We start from the raw sequence: 22,282 nt of genomic DNA on the forward strand, positions 1-22,282 counted from the left end.
CTAGGGGCTACACCAACAAAAAAAATTCCATTTTTCAGAGTCGAACGAGACTTCTGATTAATGATAAAATAATCTCAATCATTCCACCACAACCCGTCTTGATACTCAGTGCTTACTCAGCTTAATCATCTACTTATCTCTATTCTTTTTTATGCCCTTTTTCATATATGTATGACTCTTGTTGCTGCTAAAAGCCAGTCAATCACTCTTTACACCCTTTTTGTAGAAGAGTTTAAATTGTATTCCCAACAATATAGAAAATAATTTTATAGCAAATTCAAGATTTGAAATTTATAAATTCTAGCAACTATTCGGTTGTCACCAGAACATTTTTTTTGCATAAAACTTATACATTATATGAGCTAAAGCTATTGATTTTTACCGAATATGTAGACTACATTGTATACCTACCCTTGCTTGTAAGGTAATTACTTATAAATTTTTATGATAAGCATTACTTGGCAACTCAAAAGAAAATGATATCACAAGTTAATTTAGAGGCCAAGATGTAACACGTAAAATTAAATAAAACTGTCTGTGACCAGCAATGGTGTACAAGAGTTGACAGTTGGAGGCCAAACCCATTTACAAAATGAACATCTACAAGATAATGTGTGATTATACAAGATTGGACATTATTAGAAATGGTTACAATTTGACTGAGGGGTGCAAGTAGCACAAATATAGAATAACATAAGAGAATGTTGCTAGAGAATCATTTGATTCCGATGTAAAACTCAGGATGTATGCCCTTCTCTTAGAGGTATTCGTATATCTTGAAGAACTGATAACTTCATACCACAATGTTTACGAAACATGACTCAACGTCCGATGTCAAATTGAAGTTCTCATCAATTTGAATGCTCTTTTATACACTGGAAACTTCAAAGGCCGTATCAGCGTCTACACCCCATTAATGTGTTTGTGTATCCTAAAGCGAGTGATGGTTTTAATCGAGGCCTGTGAAATCTTAATACGCTTTTGACCCCCATGACGAGCCAAAATTTTTTCGTCCATGCCCCATTGCACAGGACTATCCTGATGCTGAAGGCAAAAGTTCATGATAACTGACTACCAACAGCCTGTGCTTAAGAATCACAGAAACTCACCTCGGAAAGGCCACAAGATTGATCAGTATAAGGGGCAATGTAGAACCTGTTAAAGATTAGAAAACAGCCTGAATAAACTACAAAAGCTTAATAGATAAGCAAGAAGGTGCTTCAATACATGTTTAGTATCAGAGTCAAAGTGTAAACCCACCTTTCCTTTTGTGTCATAATATGAGGCACTTTGATTACTAGAGTGATCATGCTCTTAGAATTCGGGTCAACTTGTAGACCTGCAGGAGTTGAACCAATTAATCAAGCATTCATCGGTCATGGGCTGATGGTAAATGAAGGATGTCTAGAGAGGTTGCAGAATAATATTTCATATAATAGCTTTGAGATACTTCACAAAATGTTGCAAGTTCATAGCTTCTACCCTCAGAAGCCTAAATTGAGGGGGAAATAAAAAATAATAATAATAATAATCAAACCTGAGCACTTCTACTTGGCAGAGGCACTTCCAAGCAAAATCTCATTCCATCAGCTCTGAAATGGAAATATTAAGACATGCATTATATAAAAGTTTAACACGGATATCAGGTAAAAACATTAGAATTCATCTTCCTAATAGAAGAAGAGAACATAAGTAAGCGACTAGATATGAGTCATGTAAAAACAAGTGAAAAAGAAAAGCACCTTCTACTAACGGTTCTTTGAACATTCTGATCTTGGCCAAGTAGTCCTCTACCACCATACTTCTTTTCATCTGTATTTAATGTGACCTATAAAAGTTGACCACACAATAGGGTAAGAAATAGTCAGTGAAGTTACAAAATATATAGATCAAGTAATTAAATGATATGTCGACTGTGTTCCTCGATACATGTATTATTCTCCGGAATTTCAAGTTATAGCTAGAGACGCAAGAAAATACATAGGTCGAGTAGTCAATGATATGTCAACTGTGTTCCTCATAAATGATATAGCATATTAGGACCACAAATTTCAAAAGTCTTACACACACACAAATGTTATGGCATGATGGCATGTTTAAGACTACAAGTTCCAAAAGTCTTGCTCCTTTCTTTCTTAAAATCCATGCCTAGTTAAATAGGTTCACATAAATTGAAACGGATGGAGTAATACTCTTCTTCATGTTCATGCAGGACTGAGAAAGAGATCAACTTAGGAAAAAATAGGATCTTCTACTCACACAAGCTAGTGGTTATTCTATAAACTTACTATGGAGACAGGCATAGAAGTATGGACATAAACAATAGCTACATAAATCTTTTATGTGGGAGTTAGAGATGAATATAGGAGAAATCTAAGTCTCTCACTCAAGCTAGTGCTTTTTTTCATTTACCAGGGAGGTAGGCTTAGATACTGCTCCTCATCCCCGTAAGAAGAAAGTGAAAGATGCACAAACATTTTATCTCATAACTTAAATGTAAATGGAGGTGTGACCATATGACACCTCTATGCCCGATTAAATCAGCTACATAAAACATCAGCCACAAGGGACAGCAAATGTTGGACAGAAACTTCAAAATCTTTAGACAGAGGCATTCAGCAAGAAAAGGATAAAATGGAACATACTTGATACTCTCCAGCTTCTTCCACGCCTATAATGTATCTTTCATATGAATTGACAGGATGAAAGTTGAACACAAAGAGATTGGGACCTCTCAAGTAAGAAATCACCTGTTCCAAAAATAATTTCACTCTTTATATTCAAGAAATAAATGTTTTCCAAAGAAACTAGCTATATTGAAAATTCCAGCACACAAGCAACTGTTATGATGCTCTTACTCCCTAGTGTCACAGACAACTAAAATATGAAACACTCTCCATAGTTAGGAAACCCCAATACAGCGCCATCTCGTGCATCACCTTCTAATTATCATCAATCAGGCACACTAGAAAAACAAGATATAGACAAAAATTGTAATGGAGAAATATCAAATAAAAGAGAGATAGCTTTGTACCATGGTAGTATCATTGACATGGTGAATGTTGGCAAGACCTCTGGACAGAATTCTCCCATTTTTATCCAAGTCCATCATATCCTGAAAATGAAAGGAGTCATATCTCTCTTCTTTCTTTTTCCCTTAGGTTGCAGAACAAATATTCCAATTTACAGCAGAGCCAGAAAGAAAGAGATGCATAGCATATGCCTATGACTGAATCAAACACAAGCTATCTCATCAATCAACTAAAAAGAAAAAAATAATGGTTATGGAGAGGTGATAAATACCATTCAAGTATGAAATAAAACAATAAAGGCAGGAGTAGCACATGAACCTCATTTACTAATGCACAACTATGTGAACTACCTTAATTGATCATGCAGTATATTGTTTCCACATAATATCAGAAAAGGTTGCTATGGCATGTGGAAGACTAACTATATATACCCCTTGATGGAAAATAAGGGAAGAAAGCAATATGTGGTTTCCAACAAAATATCTACTAAAGAGAGTACATTATTTTTTCAGCACAGAATATCAGAAAAGGGTTGCTATGATGTGTGGAAGCCAAACAATCATTACTCCTTGACGGAAAAAAGGAGGAAAAGAGAAATGTAATATCAAACAGAATAAATACTAAAAAGTACACTCGAAGGGGAGATAAACTTAGTGACAGTCATTTACTAATGCGCAACAACTAGGCCTCCCTTGCAATGCTCGCATGGAGTACTTTCTCCACACAGTATCAGAAAGATATTATCAGGATTAATAGAAAACCAACAATGATGTACGAAAATGGAACAACATGTAATATACAACAGAATATATACTAAACAGTGCATCTCAAATGCAACATACCTTCAGCAACAGTCGTATAAGGAGATTCTACACACACACACACACACACACATATATATAGAGAGAGAGAGAGATACAGCAAAGCACATTTTGCATAATCAAAAGTTTGGTGGTCACCTTATCAAATGAGAACAATTGATAATGTACATCATTTTCCAATAGATCCCAGTGACGGTTAGCTAGTGAAAAGGAGAAATTGTTGCTTGACATTGGAAACTCAACTCTCTGTTGCAGGAAACACGTCATTTGATACGAAGTTTACTGCAATATAGTCATAAACGTCCACAAGTCATGTATGCAGAAAATAACTACTCTCACCTTTGGGTGACCAAATTCATTGCCCATGAAGTTGAGGTATGCATGACCACCAATTGTAGATGTAATTAATCTGATCATCTATTTAATACAAGAAGATTCCAACCATAATTAGACAAGCTCAAATACATGGGAATATCACAGAACACAAGCAGGCAAGTAATCTAAAATTGTGCTGAAAAGAGGGAACTAGCCTAGTGAATCCTTTAGATAAATTCATTCCCTTGTGTAAGGAGTTTATCTGAAGGACTAATCTATTAACCAGAAAATCAATGAAAATAGATTCATCAAGCTGAATTACTTTTCACAGAAGAAAATATTAAAAGGCTAGCTCCCTCTTGAAGCACATACAAGTTTCACCTGAATGCCACCACTTATTGACTGCAACATCAAGAACAATGACAACGGTGCAGAGGTTAATCAAATAAGGGGCAATCATGTAAAAAAAGGCAGCCCAATGTACAAAGCATCCCGTGTTAACAAGGTCCGGGATTACCAAAATAGAGTGAGACAATATTATTAAGAGACGAGAGAAGAGCAACTGTTCGTAAGAGTCAGATCTGATCAACCAAGGGTAACCAAGAAATGTCAAGCAATTGCCCTTGTGTAACAAACAGCCTCTAGGTAGTACCATATATTCACTTACTACATGAAGTGTAAACCACGAGTCAAGAAATTACCTTGTGTAATGAGCAGCCTCTAAGTAATGACTCTTGTGATATAGAAGATTTCCCCAAGGAGTTACCAATCAGTATTTCTGCGAAGGAGCGACCTCCAGAAATGGACTAAAAGAGAAGGGCGAATTACAACCAATTAGATAATGTTGATTTATAGATTCAGACCTTTACAATATGAAAGAGAAGTAAAGGAAAGGGGAGAAAAGTCATAAACACGTGGCAAAAGAAAAAGTGCAGCTACCTGGTTGTGATTTTCTGCATACAAAAGCATTTTATCAGTATTTTGTCTGTCGCCCACTAATGTGCTAACAATCTGAAACAAGACAACCATATTAAATACCACCAACTACCATAGCATTAGATGTTTGAAAGGAGAAAAATCGTGTAAGCCTATAATGCAAGCTTCAACCTTACTCATGCACCATTCATGATCAGGAGTATTTTCAAGTAATGCAAGCCACATCTCTGAGGCAGAAAGATTGGCAAAATAATCAAAGCCCAGTCCACCTTGAGAAGTTGGGTCGCAGAGTCCAGGATACAGAGTTGCCTATGCAACAGAAAGAAATCTTTATCAAAGGACAGTTAGGGGTAGTTTGGTTTAGAAGCAAGTTATGCAGAAATTAGAAATGTAGGGTTTGTAGTGCAGGATTAGTGATACACAGAATGTAATTCAAGGATGTATAATGCAAGGATTGTAATTTAAGGATTATATGTGATTTGATATTTGATTTTGTATTAAAATTTATTATACAATGTATTTTTTTAAAGAAGAAATATTAGTTACTACATGAAGGGTTATTCTTTTCATTTAGTTGTTTTAATCCATGAACTACTAACAGCTGCACTCTTATTCCACATTCTATCCCACATAAAGTATACATAGATTCCCACATAACTTATGTGAGTATTAGTTATGTAGAAAAGAAAATTTGAAACCAAACATGTATAGAGTATGCTAAGTTTTACGTGGAACAGAAAATCAAACCAAACATTGTATAAAACAATGTTGAATTTTATGTGGAGATTATTTCTCCATTACTCCAACCCCAAATGTCAGCCAAAGGTCTCAAACTACAAGTTGCATGTGAAAAGCAAGGAAATCTGACATATCTAGTAATACAAGACTAAGAAATAAACTTGCACAAGAAGAACACTCTACCCTAGTGGGATTTCACTAGGTATGTTGTTGTTGTTGTATCAAGAAACATTAAATGAAATCCTCTTTTCAAGAGACATCGTAAATGTATCATAAGATACACTCAGCAGAACTAAGTTCAATAACAAAGGATTTCTACTTCCTCGAAAGCATCTAAGGAAAGCAATGAACAATTTCAAGAGAACTTTAAAAAAACACTTACATCCTCAGCAATCGTGATCACATTAGGATGAAGAGCATGCAGTACTTCATTTGCTAATATGAGGTACAATAAGGCCTCCTTGTCAACATATTGGTTACAGTATCTGCAACAACAAAGGTTTTAGATTGTTGAAGAAAGACCACCCAACAGAAAGATAAATGCTCATAATTTTCCAATGTTTAACATACATCCTAGTCACATAATTTTCAAATTTGAGGTCCTTCTAGCTTTGTTTTCTACTCCACATTACAATCTCTAGCACTTCCTAATCAAGCTAGATACCAAAATCCAGTTAAAGACTGCAAATATATGAATCTTAATATATGTCATTGGTGAACAATGCATAAACATTTTTTAATAAGTAAACAACGCATGAACAATTAACATGACACAATTAAACTTTTGATGCTTACTCATCCATGTCACCAGTAAATGAAGCAAATCCGTTATGTGTATACAACATGGACGGAAGCGAATGAAAATGGAAGCCATCGACATGATACTCCTCCACCCACCTGAAAAATACCATTGTATAAGCAGTATGTCAAGAAAATAGTTTCTTGCACAATCATGTCTGTTAGGTGAGAGCATTTCGTTTCAAAAAAGATTTTTGTTTCTTAAACAGAAATCGCTCACGCTGATGCATCAACCGTACTGTGAACTTGGATCTATGAGACTTGACTAAAAAGAAAACATACATGCTGCCAATTGGCTAGGTGATAACCCTCTCAAGCTCTTATACCCTGATATCTTTTCTCTAAACCAGCAACAAAGGGCTGGCATTAGTGAAGTTTGGAGCAATCAGGTATGGAAATTAAGTTATAGGAGAGCCTTGAATGACTGGGATTTGGACAGATTTGCTGAGTTCCTAAACACCAGAAATCAGTTCATTGGAACTTCTCAAGCTCAAGACAGGTTGGGGTGTATAGGGAACAACACAGCATTTTTTCAGTCAAAACAGCCTATCAGTTTGAACCTCGATAACAAGCTGACCTTGTTATGGCCTTGGAAGCCTATTTGGAGAACTGAGATCACATACAAATGTGGCTTGTTTTGTTTGGCTGGTAGTCAAGCAAGCTTGTTTGACACAGGAAAGGCTACAGAAGGGGAATACAACTTTGCTCTAATTGCCACTTATGTGGAAAGTGTGCAGAAACAAATAGTCATCTTTTTTGCACAGCAGAGTGACTACACAACTTTGGGACTTCTTCCTTGCTATGATTGGTTTGAGCAGGTCAGTGTCAATGACTACACTTGACATGCTTTCCAGCTAGAACGGAAGGAGAGGCACAAAAGTTTAAAAAAGAAGATGGAATATGATCCCAGGCTGCATATGGTGGACAATCCGGAGGGAAAGAAATCTTAGATGTTTTGAAGGAAAGAGAAATTCAATCCAGAAGATAAAGCTTAGTTGTATTTTGCTTTTTCATTTTTGGTGTAAACAAGTGTACATAGATGACACTGAGGCCCTAATGCAAGTTTTAGAGTCTCTATAGTGCAATACAAATTTTGCTTTTGTTCACACTCTGTGTAATTATTGGCTTCACAGTCTCTTTTGATTTTAATACAAGTTTTTACCATGTAAAAAAAACACATGAACAAGGTGATGACACTCTAACAGATGATTACTGTTGACAAACAGGCTCACCTCCACTAGGTTGGTAGATGGAGCTTCTTTGAGAGGAGTGGTTCCTCTTCTAGCTTCATGTGACACGAATGAGGATCATTGAATTCGGACCATGTGCAAGGGATGGAGAGGACAATTGTCTACAATTTCACTTTGATAAATAAAAATGGACATCATCTGGGAAAGCGGCAAGAGGCCGCATGCCAATGAGCAGAAGCAATTTAGAATTTTACCAAGAGTGAATTTACTCTGATACATTGTGAACTTGAGGACTTATTTTTGTATTTCCCACTTGATACAAATGAACTACAACATAAACCAACACATTGGTGTATTAAATACAATAAAATATAGTATGGACTTAATAATTAAAGGATGGTGGTGCATTTATTGCACAACCAGCAACATTTATCAGGTGCCGACCTTGACTTCTAACAAAACTAAAAACTAGCTATAAACTGAGAGAATAGCACGCATAGGATGGAAACCATATAACTATAAACTCACCAGTTCAGATTTGAAAGAAGAAAGTGCAGGACATCAAGATCTCCATATTTGAACATCCGTGTGCCCCAGAATTTGTGGTGTCCACGTTTACCTAGTTATGCAGTAAATACAGAACTCAGGATCCAAAAGAAATCATATGATATCAAAATACTGAAAACGTTCAATCATATATAGTTCTTTAACCAAGTTACTGAAGAGAAACCCCAACTAATAAGAAATTCCACCAACATAGGAACGCAACAAAAATAGTATATTAGATCTACTAGTAGAATAAACAGTGAATATGGTGTCTGACTTGCTTCAACTTAGAATTCTCTCCGACCCTCACGATCTTCTTGTTATCTTCTGTCCTGACCAAGCTTGAGATGAAGCTTATATTTTATGGCTGTGTACAATAGAAGTACTTGTTGTTTGCATTAAATTTATAGAGTATTTTGCATAAATTTATTAAAAGGTTAACGAGAAAAACATATTAGAAAAGGAACAAGGTTTAACCTTTCATGGAATATAACACCACCTCTCATTTGTACTTTTTCAATTTGTATATGACAATAATTTACTTTATTATTAGGGTAAACTGGCACACTCACGCACATGCACGTCTATATACATTCATGCGAGTGTATATGCACGCCCACAACTCTGTTTATGAATAGTGGAGTTATAACTCTAATTTGGAGGAAACCAAAAGTAGCCTGGCTATAGTCACATATGCACCGAGTGTTGTCTCATCACTCCAAGAGACACGGTTAGAGGTTATTGATGTTCTATTTCCACACAGTAAACATGTGAATCAAGTTTGGGTGAATGAAAGCAAGAAACAAGAAGTTCTCAGAAACTATAGTCAATCGCAAAAGAGTACAAGATGAAATAAACACAAATATATGGGCTGTGCCTTAGCTACAAGGCATACTAGAGCAAACGAATGGCTAGCACTGCTTTAAACTGCACCATGGAAGAGCATGTGTCACGTAAATACACATTTGGTTTAAGCATGCCAATATTGCAAATGCATGTGTCACGCATCACACATGGCCAGTGGTTTAGCATGTGGTCACACGTGTATACGAGCCACAACCAACTGTTTTCCAATTTATCTTTCCACCTTTTGATGATCTTATGGGAAATCATGATGGAATGATTTAGAGGCTTTTCAGCATATCTATTTTCAAATCCATTACAGGCTCTTCATAGCAATTCAAGAAGCTATGAGTGCTACATTGGGTTTTAAGGATGAAAAGATTGTGATTAAAACATATTCTGAATTTGACATCAATTTGATCTCATACACCAATACCAGATTTCACTCCCTTATTGAATGAAAGACATTGTTGTCGAAGACCATACATCTTGTTCAATGAACACTTCATTATACCTAAGGGAAAAAAATTGAGCAGCAGATATTTGAGCTAGTTAGAGATCCCTACATAGAGCTCAATTTTTTTCCAATATGATGTAGCAGGTGTAGGCCTAGCCAGCAATCATTTTTGGTGTGTAGCACTAGTAGTTCCAAATTAGATACTAGTATAACAGCCATGTAAGCAAATAGGTTGGTGAATCCCAGAACCACATACCACAAATGACACATGCATCAGGGAACACGGTCTGTGATTTTGTAGTGTAACAAATAAAAAATAATCAGGGAGTCAAGTGCTTCTACACATTCTCTTGAAGACTATACCAGTGTGGAAGTAGCAATCATTTGTTCCATCAAAAAGAGATAACCCAACCATTTCATCTGCTGCTGAATAAGAGTGCACAATCTCCAAAAAGACAAGCAGTCCAATCCCTGCAAAACAGAACATGATTAGTAAAACCAATACGGCTAAAAGAGAAATCATAACAAGGAGGTGTATCACAATGTTATCCAGAATATTCATTAATGTAAGAAGACAATGTCTATAATTATTACCAGAACACACAGGTTAAAGGTAAGAAGAGGCATAAGCTGGAGAAGGTATTGGAAAATCTTTTCTTAATTTAAAAAAGCTAAGTTGATATGTTGTGTCTTGCATCTTTCTTTCTTTTTTTTGGAGAAGGAATGCTGTGTCCGAGACACCATAATTCGCCTTAAAAAGAAGGAATTTAAAGATATCAACATGGTTTTAAGATGCTCCTTCAAATAGTTTGAAGGAGACGTGTCTTAGAATAATTTTAAGGCTCACAACATAGCATCCTCTAGTTGATAGGACTATCTGTCAATACATCCCCCAAAATTAATAAATATGTTCACAAGTCTCCTACTTTCCTTGGCAAGTAAATGGTGTTTTATGCTTCCGAAGCATGGGTGGGTTCTAAAAAAGAGTAAGGTCTTAGCTTTAAGGCAACTAGCTGCAAGGACTTGTTAGGATGAAACTCGTTCAATTCATTTTATTCAGGTTGAGCAATCTGCAGACAGCGGCATAGACATTTAGGTTTATGGAATATCTACTAATGAATGAACATCCTTCAAGTTCAAGAAATCAAATGGAACGTATTAAGCAAATATAGCTTCCAAATGAACCTGGCAGAAAGTTAAGTCAAGAAATTGCTGGGGTGGAAGGCCTTAGCAGAAATTTACAAGAGACTTGGAATACCATCCCTCAAGCCATTTGGTGAACTATTTGGCTTGAAAGAAATGACAAAATTTTTGAAGGCCGTAGGAGAAATTTACATAGTCTAAAACAAAGATGTCTAATTTTGGTAGCTTCTTGGTGCGACCTGGTTATTGCACATGATGTTGATGCAATTTTAGATACAATCAGGGATCTAAACAATCTGTAGTTATGTTTTCTTGCACTGGCTTAGTGGAAGAATTTATAAAATCTTTGATTACCTATCAAAAAGAAAAATTGCTGGAGTGAAACTCATTTAATAATTTGGATCATGCTGACCAATCTGCAGACAGCACAGCATAGTATCCAAGAATAACTTACGGCATCTTCTGAATCAAGATACTAAATGAAATGCATGTTATATGCTATTCCAAGCAGAAAAAATAGCTTCTAAATGAGCCCGACAAAAAGTAAGTGTATATCAATTAATCAATCAGTAAATGACACCTCAATCACAAATCATACAGAATATAGTTATCAGAAAAATAAAAGGAAAGAAAGAGCAAATAATATGCAACATAAGTAGTCACTAACAGCATAGCAGGATGTAAACCATATTTTCCCAGCTCAAACGTCAAGGATTACCATGTGCTTCATCAACCAAGCGCTTGAAGTCATCCGGGGTGCCATAACGGCTACTAACAGCATAAAAGTTGGTCACCTTTAAAGGAAAAAAGATGGTGAAATCATATTGATGGTGAGAAAGAAGCTATAAATCATCCTTATCAAAAAGAAACTATAAATCATAAAGGGTTAGCAGGTTCCGAATCTATACAAAAAGGTTATAAGTCGTTGCCCAATACACTATTTCCTAATAGCTAAAAAGAGTGAGGGGGACATGAAGGTGCAATCTTTCAAATGCATAACTAGAAGATATTCAGTGCTAATTCTAGAATATATTTTTTCCTTTTTCCCCTTTTTTTGGTCTTTTTCTAACCACTTGGTGTTATTCAATAAAAAATTTCCCATGAAAATAATTATAAGGTAAGGCTCAGTGCAAGAGGGGCATTGTCGCCTGTCACAAAGTTCAAGCATTGTTGACCATGTAATAAATCCCAAAGTAACGTGAAAGCCTAATGACATGGCTAGCCTTTTTATGGTAGGAAACAAAAAGGTACAATTTTGAAAATGTACCACATGTAGCTTTCAGGGATAGAGAATTGACGAGAAACTAGTTCTAACTCACTCTAAATCCAACAGTGAAATAATCCTTGTGCTCAACAACTCCAATAATTTGTATTGCATTATATCCAGCTTCTTTTACATGCGGAAGGACCTGGAATGAAAAAAAGAAATATTAAAATGAATTCAGCTTGCAAAGACAGAGAAAAGTGGTAACAAATTCTTTATCCATACAAATGCAAAAACATAAAAGAAAAGAAAAAAAACATTTCAGCATAAGACAAAATATTTCTGGTAAAACAGACCTTTCTTTTAAATAATATGGATTTAATTCAGATATAACAACCTAAACCAAAGACAGGAAGACAATCATATTTCTACTCAACAAAATTTTGAAGAAACGCAATTAAAAGTTTTGTCCAACACGAATTGTAAGATAAAGTACAATGTAATCACCTTGCTAATAAAATCATTGAAAGAGGAAACTTTTGGTTCCTGTCCAGAAATACCAACATGACATTCATATATGCGCAAGGACTTAGGCTTGACTGGTTGCTTGTGTTTCCATCTATAAGCATACTCAGGAGGTGGTTCCCAATGGACTGCTAATGCTTGCTTTCCGTCTGCTTCTGCAAATGAGTAAAGGAATTCAGCAACATCAATAATACTACAACAACTTCAAGGGAAGGACTACCAGTAACAAAGGAAATAAGAAATGAAACAAACAGCAATGATATGATTATGTCCTGCATCTCTTTTCCAGCCGGCATGGAGATTCAATGTAGAATCATCTACTCAAAATGCTAATCACAACACACAAGTCAATTATGGAGGTACCTCCCTCTCCCCCATACCGCTTTTGACTAAAAGAGAGATTAGATTGACTTCCTAGATAATGGAACCAGCTAGAACTGGAACGACTATAGACCAAGCTTAAGTTAGCTCCTTAAGTTCATGCCTCTCCTCTAGATTCACTCACTTTCATACAGATGCAGATTGCCAGATTTTGATATGCTGTGTAGGAAGGGGGAGGAAAGACAGAAAACCTGAGCTTGTCATTCTCTCGCTCCATCCCTCCCTCCCTCCCTCACTCACTCATGCAACAATTGCTAACCATTCCTTCCTTCACAGATAAGACTAATTTCTTTTTTCACCGAGATAAAACTTATATAATGCATCAGTTTATATATTCACAGACCTTTCGATAAGGTAAATTAAACACACGTAAAACGTATGCCACTTACCACTTCCAACTAGGTTAGGGGTAGTTAGATCTAACCTCCAACATGTTAATGCTCCATCCGCTACTCAACCTTCTTATCAGCAAATTATTAAATGGGGTTTATGAACAGGACATTCGGGAAAAAAAGAAGAGGTGTAAGCATGCAAACATACATGCACAAGGTATGGATAAATCTTAATAAACACTACACATATTGTAGCTTGTTGCACACCCAAATGCGTGGCCTAACAGTCAATGACACTGGATGAATCATGGGAATCAACGTTCAAATCCCAGTGGATACAAATAACACTTTGTGATTTCTTTTGTCGGTCTAGTTTTAGTGGACAGAGTTACCCAATGCATATATTGGTGGGAGGTAACACGTACTCAGAGATCTAGTGAATACGCGTGGAAGCTAGTCTAGACACCACCATTGACCAAAAAAAATAAAAATATAAGCACATATTTATTTATACGTGGGTGTGTGTTGTAACTTGTCGTATCAACATGCGAGTATAAAATCCTAAGACAGTAAATACTCATACATTTACGTATGTCACTGACAGATCATTTAGGCAGACAAACAGAATACACCAAAGAAAAAATATTCATAATTCTAGATGCTTCAGTGCTGCTTCTTGTTATATCTCGGCTAAATGCATATTAACCAGTTATGGATGTAAAAACAGTATGTAAATACCAATAAGCAGTGCTTGTTTACCTGGAATGACAAAAGTGGCCCATGCAGGAACTCGTTCAAGAGGCCCATTTGGTGTGTTAAAATACACCCTGTATTTGCTTCCATGAGGTAACGCAGGCATATATTTCTGTAACCAGCCTTTCCTTCCCTTTTTAGTTTCCAACCAGTAAGCAATAGGAGGCTGTTTCATACGAAATTTCTTAAACGATTCAGGATCCCCTATAATATTGAAAATATCATATTCTTTTCCACTATCTATCACATCATATGACGGCAAATTGCTTGCTGGATCGTTTTTGTGTTGCTCTTTCCAAGCTTTGTATCGTGTGGCTGCATCAGGCATTGCTTCTAGTTCCTCTTCTGTTTGAGGTCCATTTGGTCCGAACATTTCCTCATATAACTTTGCTGCCACCTCATAACGTGATTTAATGAAGCGATCTTCTCCAGGTTCCCAATACTCATCATTTGCTTTTTTAAAGATTTCCTCAACGGTAATACCAGTGTCACCTTTATCATAGTCATCCGCGTAATTGTACTGTTGAAAATACAATTTATCAGGTTCTTCTCCTTCACGTAGTTTATCTTCAAGAATAATAAACCAATACCCATAATCGTCATGACCAAAATGACCCTCTCTGGCACAATTATCAGTTGTAGACCACCCATTAAAGTCACCAATCAGTGCACAGTAGCGAGCACCTGTTGCAACATCTTGGCACTTGTATGTCAAAACTATAAAAGGAAATAAGAACAAAGAAACGATTGCTGACCATCAAGTGCTAAATCCACTCCCACATCCCATCCAATTGTGTCACACAATTGATGATACACAAAGAGTTGCAGTGACTTGCATATAATCTCAGAGTTGGAATTGAACATCAATGAATTATTTGAATTCATGCATAAAGAAACCGCACATCAAGTCTTTTTCCCCAGTGATATCACACCATAGTCCTAACGTGAATCAATAATTGAATTGAATGGATAGAGAACTTTAAGGCAATAATAAAAATCAGAAGATACCAAATAGTGAGCCACTTTAAAAATGTCATGTTGTGGATGGATGAAGTTTGAAACGTTGATGGAGTTTATATACTAAGAAGTTGCAGAATTGCCAATGTCACTAAAAATAAGCACCATATGGTAATGTCACAAGGAAGCATGAATTAATACAAAGAAATTAGCACTAAGAAGATATGTACTGATAAATAAATAAAACACGTTAAGATGACAAATTCATGTATGGATTTGAACCTGGAGCCCACTCCAAGAAATCCACTCGATGTTGAATGTTGCGATGCATACCCATTAATTCATACCTGTAAAATAGACACCTAGAATCAGTCAAAGACAATTCAAGACGCATTATATGATACTATTAGAATATAGTCACACAATGGTACTCAGACACAAAGACAGATAGGAGAGAGGAAGGCAAGTGTCGATGAAAGAAATTCGCGCACAAAACTAACCCAGTTGACATCTCCTTCAGACTGAAGTGACGAGTCAATATTTCATCCTTCAAGTCCTTCAATGATTTATATCTGCAAAGCAGAATGCTAAAAGAATGAAACACCTAGAAAAATGTTGCATATCAAATGGTTCAAAAATCAAGTAGCGGGAATACTCGAAAAAGTTGCTGCTTGTTAATACTTTGGGTATGGGGTTTCCAGAAAGTCCAACAAAAATCATAGAAATATATTACATGCAAAATAAGAAGAGGAAAACAGTTGGAATGTTGACAAAAATCAGTTGTGAAGATACAGGTGTTATTCTCAGGTCAATACAGAAATTCTCCTCTCATGAGCTAAGCTAGCTTTTGGCCTTTTGGGCTGAGTTAAAGCAGAGTTCCATTTGTTCACAGAGGACAACAACTCCTTACTGCACAATTTCCATTCAAACTCTTACGATTGTTATCGTACACAATTGCCGTCCTTGAGGACAAGTATGTTTTCTAGAAGGAGGCAAATGTTATGTTCAAAACAGGAAGAGGGAAACAGTTTAATGTTGAAGAAAACCAGTTGTCTAAGTTACAGCAGCTATTTTCTGTTCACAAATTTTAGCCATTTTAATTTCTTTCATCAGGTTTGGCGCAAATGACTCCACTAACTATATAAGTAGCTCAAATTGCACGAAGAGGCATATTTTGATTTGTGAATATTATAATAGAATTCTCATTTATCTTCCTTTTTCTCCTGTTAGCTGAACAAGGAGCATAACAATAACAACACAGTACGTCACATAATTTAAGGCATTGTAAAATTACCTTTCACGAAGAAATTGAGCGAAAGCTTTATGAGTAATGCCGTATTTGCTGAGAAACCCAACAGGATCGATTCCTTTCTCCTCCACCGACTGCTTGTAATTATCCGGTCGTTTCTTCCTCCGTTGCGGTGGTGGTTGCTCCGTTGCTGAGCACTTACATCTCGAAACTCGAGCCTGGCGGCTACGAACAAATTTAAGCTCGCGCCGGTTTCTGCTTCCGCTTTGAGATAGAAAACTAAGACGATAATCACTCAAAGATGAAGAAATTCGAATTGAATCCGTCAGAGAGAACATTTTTTTATGATAATTTCTCTCTATGGAACTAAGGAGGGAAGAAGAGGAACTGGTTTTTTTTTTTTGCCTTAGTGATAAGAGGCGGGTACTGTAGCCAATTTCTCTAAACGGCTACTGGGACGGACGTAAATGGTGGACAAAATGACAAAAATGGTCCCTCAAGTTTGATGGTAAGTTAAAATAGTCTTTCATGTATTGGATTGAACAGTTTTAGTCTTTCTTAATTAAGTTCGTCAAAATTTAATTTTTATTTTATTTTATTTTTAGTCTCCATCGCATGTATAACAATATATGTTCGTTAGATTAGATGAAAATAGTGAGAAAGGAAAGAATTTAATCATAAACGTTAAAAAAGTCTTGTCAAATTTTAAAATAGCAATACAAAAATGTTATCTCTCACTTTGTTAATTAGGTATATTATTGTCACAAAATAAGTATAGAAAGATAGACTAATTTCAATATTATACCATAAAAATATCACATAGAATTGACGGTTGGTGAATAAGAAGTGTCATTAAATTATACTCTTTGAGGAAATTTCACAATTATTTAATTTCAATATTGAAGAATAAAAATGTTACGTAAAATTGATGGTTAGGAAACAAAAAGTATCATTAAATTACACTCTTTAAGGTTTGATTGGTCGATCTTCTAACAAAAGGATTGTGTACGTTACATCTAGACGCATGACGTGACCGCTTCTTATCACGTTGCCATAATGTAATATTACAATATTCCTAATGTCTCTCGCGACACTTTATTATATTCATGATTTATTATGTTTTAATAAATTACTATTTACTAATACTTGTTAAATATAACGGTGTTTTAGAGGACACTAACCTCTTTAAAGAAATGAAACACCACTACGATTTAAGAAAAATAATATAGAAGTAGAATTTCTACAATCTTGACATCAAACAAATATCACTCCTTGACTATTCGAAAATGAAAGATAAATAATACCACATATTAGGATTTACGGATTATGGAAGTTCCTAGGAAACTAGCTTTTCCATCTAAAAACCTTGAAGGTCAAAAGTTAAAATTTGGCAATTTGCTATGCTAAAAGTTTTGCCACAAGACAATCAAGATCAAAAGTTTGATCAGCAATTTGCAAGGCTATTCTTGTAAATTATCCGAAGTCCCATGATCATTTGTGGCCCAGCTTCCACTACAATAAAATACATCATGGGCTTAGAGCAGACTTGGAATTCCTGTGCCCCAATGAAGATGTACTGTAGTGGGCCTAGTAATGGGCCTATGCCCTATTGTTCACACTAAGGCCCAAGTCTAAGGCCCACAAACAAATTAACAAACAAAACATTATGGAATTTTTTAAAAATATACATCTTATTTTATAATAATTTCAAAGATTTTCTACCATTTAAAAAAATTTCAAAAGTCTTCTCACTGATACATCACTCTACTCTCACTGATACATTCTCATTCCCTCTCAGATACATCTCTCCCCTTTCTGATACATTCCTCTCCTCTCGGATACATCTTTCTCTTATGTATTTGAATGTCTTATCCATCTCTAATACATCTCTATCTTCTCTCTAATACATCCCTCTCCTATGAATTCGAAAGTGCAGTGATGTATTCGAAATTCTTAAATTTTAAGAGATTTTTATAATTTAGAAAAGAGTAAAAAAATAATAAAATTAACTCTTAACACTGTGAAATTTATATAAATTACACAAACATTACAACTTAGCTCCCAAGTCCCTCGTAACAAATTAAAAATATGAAACTGTTATAAAATAAACTAACTTAGATGTTATCAAATAAACTAACTTAGCAATTATTTAAGAAAGTAAGAGAGAAAGAGAAAGAGCGATAATTGACAAAGATAAAGAGAGAGATAATTGTTTGTGTTTTGTGTATTCTTTTTATTTTTTGGCATGGCTATTTATAGCCAAATTTACAAGATTAAATGATGAATAATTGGGTTAGGGGAAAAGGGTGAATGGACATTCACCATATTTATTTTATAACACTCCCCCTTTGATGTCCACGTGTAATATGCCTCATTAAAAACTTTACAAGAAATAATATACATAGTTATCTTGAATACCAATAGATGTTGTGCCTCGTTAAAACTTTATTAGGAAAAAACTGATGAAAAAAAAGCCTAGTGAAGAAAAACGAGTACACACATCTGTTAATACGTCTTGAATGCTGTCTTATTAAAAACCTTATCAGGAAAATCCAGTGGGACAAAAGCTTGGTTAAGAAAAAAAGAGTACAACGCGTATTTTACTCCCCTGATGAAAAATTTCATTTGATAGTTTGGAGATGACACATTCCAATCCTTTATCTTACCTTCTCAAAAATTGATGTTGGTAATGCCTTTGTGAATAAATCTGCAAGATTATCACTCGAACGAACTTGTTGTATATCAATATCACCATTATTCTGGAGATCATATGTGAAAAATAATTTTGGTGAAATATATTTCGTTCTGTCTCCTTTTATGAACCCGCCTTTTAATTGAGTTATGCACGCAGCATTATCTTCGAATATAACTGTGGGTACTTTGACATCATTTTCTAGGCCGCATCTTTCTTTGATGACTTGTGTCATTAATCTCAACCACACACATTCTCTACTTGTATCATGAATTGCTATTATTTCAACATGATTTGAAGAATTAACAACAATAGACTCATTTGTGGATCGCCATGATATAGCAGTTCATCCGTATGTAAATACATAGCCTGTTTGAAATCAAGTTTTATGTGGGTATGATAAATAACCTACATTTGCATAACCAATAACGTTTGAACAGTCTTTGTTAGTATAAAACAAACTCATGTCAATGATACCATTTAGGTATTGCAAATGTTTGATACCGTTTCAATGTCTTCGCATTGGGGATGAAGTATACCATGCCAGCAAATTAACAGAAAATGTTATATCAGGCCTGGTTACATTAAAAATACATAAGTGCACCAATAGCACTGAGATATGGTACTTCAGGACCAAGGAGTTCTTCATTCTCTTCTGGAGGACGAAATGGATCTTTTTCCACTTCAAGTGATCGAACAATCATTGGAGTACTTAATGGATGTGCTTTGTCTATGTAAAATAGTTTAAAAAATTTCTCAGTGTAGGCAGATTGGTGGATAAAGACTCCGTCTGCTAAATGTTCAATTTACAGATCCAGATAAAGTTTTGTCTTTCCAAAATCTTTCATCTCAAATTCTCTTTTTAGATATTCAATTGCCTTTTGGACCTCTTCACTAAGGCGATTATACCACATATATCCTGATTGTTTTAGACCATATAAAGATGTTTGCAATTTAATTAAGTACAACTCCTGTGACTTGGTACATGCTTTAGACAATTTTAATTCTTCTGGATTCTCATGTAAATTTCATTATCAAGTAAACTATAAAGGTAAGTTGTAACTACATTCACTAGATGTATTTCAAGTTTTTTATGTACGGCTAAACTAATGAGATATCGAAAAGTTATTTCATCCATAACAGGTGAATATGTTTTTTCATAGTTGACCCCGAGTCTTTAAGAGAATCCTTGTGCAACAAGGTGTGCTTTGTATATTATAATTTCAGTTCTCTCATTTTGTTTTCGCACAAAAACCCATTTATAGCCAACTGGTTTTACACCTTCAGGGGTTTGAACTACAAATTCAAAAACCTCACATTTGACAAGTGACTCTAATTTTGATTGAATTGCTTTTTTTCATTCCGGCCAATCACATCTACGTCGATATTCTTCGACGGATTTAGGCTCAAGACTTTCACTATCTTGCATGAGGTTAAGTGCAATATTATATGCAAAAACATTATCCATCATAATTTTTGATCGATCTAAATTTATTTCATCACTGGTAGAACTTATTGAAAGTTTTTCATTCACTTGAGTCTCGGGTTCACTAATTTCTTCAAGATATCAGGATTACTCAAATCTTGACCTTCTTCAGAAGGTTCTTTTGTAGTATCATATTTATTAATTCTCACATTTGTCTTTCTAGGATTTTTATCCTTTGAACCCAATAATCTACCACGCTTCAGGCGTGTTTGGGATTCAAAAGCTACGATACTAGTAGATGGTTCTTAGGGACATTAATCCGGATAGGCACATTCACTGCAGGGATATATGACTTAGTTATCCATTTTAAATCAGTAAATGCATCTCGCATTTGAATTGCTATTTTCTATAAATGGATGATCTTCTGGACCTCTTGCTCACATGTGCGGATACGTGGATCAAAATGAGATAGTGATGAAACTTTTCATGCAATTTCACTTTTGGGTTCCTTTTTCTCTCCCCCTAATTGCGAGAAAATTATTTTATCAAACCAACAATCTGTAAATCGAGCAGTAGATAAGTCTCTTATCAACGGTTCAAGCTAGCAAATTATTGAGGGTGAGTCAAACCCAACATATATGCCCAATCTTCATTGAGTGCTCATCTTTGTACGTTGTGGTGGTGCTACAAACACATATATCGCACAATCAAAAATTCATAGATGGACTATATTTGATTCATGACCAAATATTAATTGTGACAGAGAATATTTATTCTAATTTATCGGTATGAGACGTACAAGTGCTGATGCATGTAAGATAGCATGACCCCATACAATAATCGGTAATTTTGTTTTCATAAGTAAAAGTCTTGCTATCAAATGTAGTCGCTTAATAAATAACTCTGCAACACCATTTTGAGTATGAACATGAGCAACATGATATTCAATTTTTATCCCAATTGATAAACAATAATTATCAAAAGCTTGGGATGTAAATTCTGTACCATTATTAAGGCGAATAGCTTTAATTAGAGAATTGTGTCCTTAATCTTATTATTTGTATTAATAACTTTGCGAATACCAGGTTGCGAGATGATAAGAGGCACACATGAGATCATCTCGATGATGCATCTATTAAGACCACAAAATATCTAAGCAATCCACTAGGTGAATGAATTGGTCTACATATATCCCCATGTATACGCTCTAAAAAGTCAGGAGATTCGATGCCAACCTTTAGGATTGATGGTCCGACAATTAATTTACCGTGATAACAAATAGCACATGAAAATTCATCATTCGTAAGAATCTTCAGGTTCTTTAACGGATGTCTAGCTGAATTTTCAAGAATTTATCTCATCATTATTGATCCAAGATGACTTATTCGATCATGTCATAGCACAAATGTACTTAGATCAGTAAACTTCTGGTTTACGATCAAATGTTCTTCAATTGCACTAATTTCTGCATAATATAGGTCAAACGACAAAATTGGTAATTTTTCCAAAATATACTTCTAGCCTGAGACACTCTTGGTTATACCAAAGTATTCAGTATTCATTTCATTTAGTGTCTCAACATGATATCCATTTCTGCGGATATCTTTAAAGCTTAACAAGTTTTTTGCGAATTTCGAAGAGAACGGTACATCTTCTATAACAATTTTTGTCCCCTAAGGCAAAAATATAGTAGCTCTTTCGGAGTCTTCAATAATTTTTAAATTATCAGAAATTGTAGTAACATTTGCTTTTTCTTCTAAGCAAGTAGGAAAAATAATTCTCGTCTTTAAAAATGACATGAGTCATTCCACTATCAATTACACAAATATCTTCGTGATTGATCATTGATTCAAATAAAATTTGAGGCATATTAATATTTTTTTAAAAAAGAAATAAAGTAAACATTATAATTAAAACATGACTCATTATACAAATTTTATTTAT

General features: G+C 35.1%; 1 protein-coding gene across 1 annotated transcript; it reads right to left on the reverse strand.

Annotated features, from left to right (window-relative positions):
- Positions 1-477: 477 nt before the first annotated feature.
- On the reverse strand, positions 478-16,650 carry LOC129892019 (1,4-alpha-glucan-branching enzyme 3, chloroplastic/amyloplastic). The gene is made up of 22 exons (XM_055967542.1): positions 16,266-16,650; positions 15,472-15,543; positions 15,254-15,318; positions 14,021-14,698; positions 12,531-12,703; positions 12,139-12,228; positions 11,538-11,613; positions 10,040-10,147; positions 8,359-8,449; positions 6,638-6,739; positions 6,225-6,327; positions 5,276-5,413; positions 5,108-5,179; positions 4,870-4,974; positions 4,193-4,270; positions 3,992-4,099; positions 3,035-3,115; positions 2,646-2,750; positions 1,743-1,828; positions 1,538-1,592; positions 1,261-1,339; positions 478-1,155 (listed from the first exon to the last, which is right to left on the reverse strand). The coding sequence occupies exons 1-21, from the start codon at positions 16,556-16,558 to the stop codon at positions 1,307-1,309; spliced, it is 2,712 nt and encodes a 903-aa protein (XP_055823517.1). The 5' UTR covers positions 16,559-16,650; the 3' UTR covers positions 478-1,155; positions 1,261-1,306.
- Between the last annotated feature and the right edge of the window lie 5,632 nt (positions 16,651-22,282).

The sequence above is a fragment of the Solanum dulcamara genome, chromosome 6, assembly GCF_947179165.1.
Source record: "Solanum dulcamara chromosome 6, daSolDulc1.2, whole genome shotgun sequence".
In the NCBI taxonomy this organism is placed as follows: domain Eukaryota; kingdom Viridiplantae; phylum Streptophyta; class Magnoliopsida; order Solanales; family Solanaceae; genus Solanum; species Solanum dulcamara.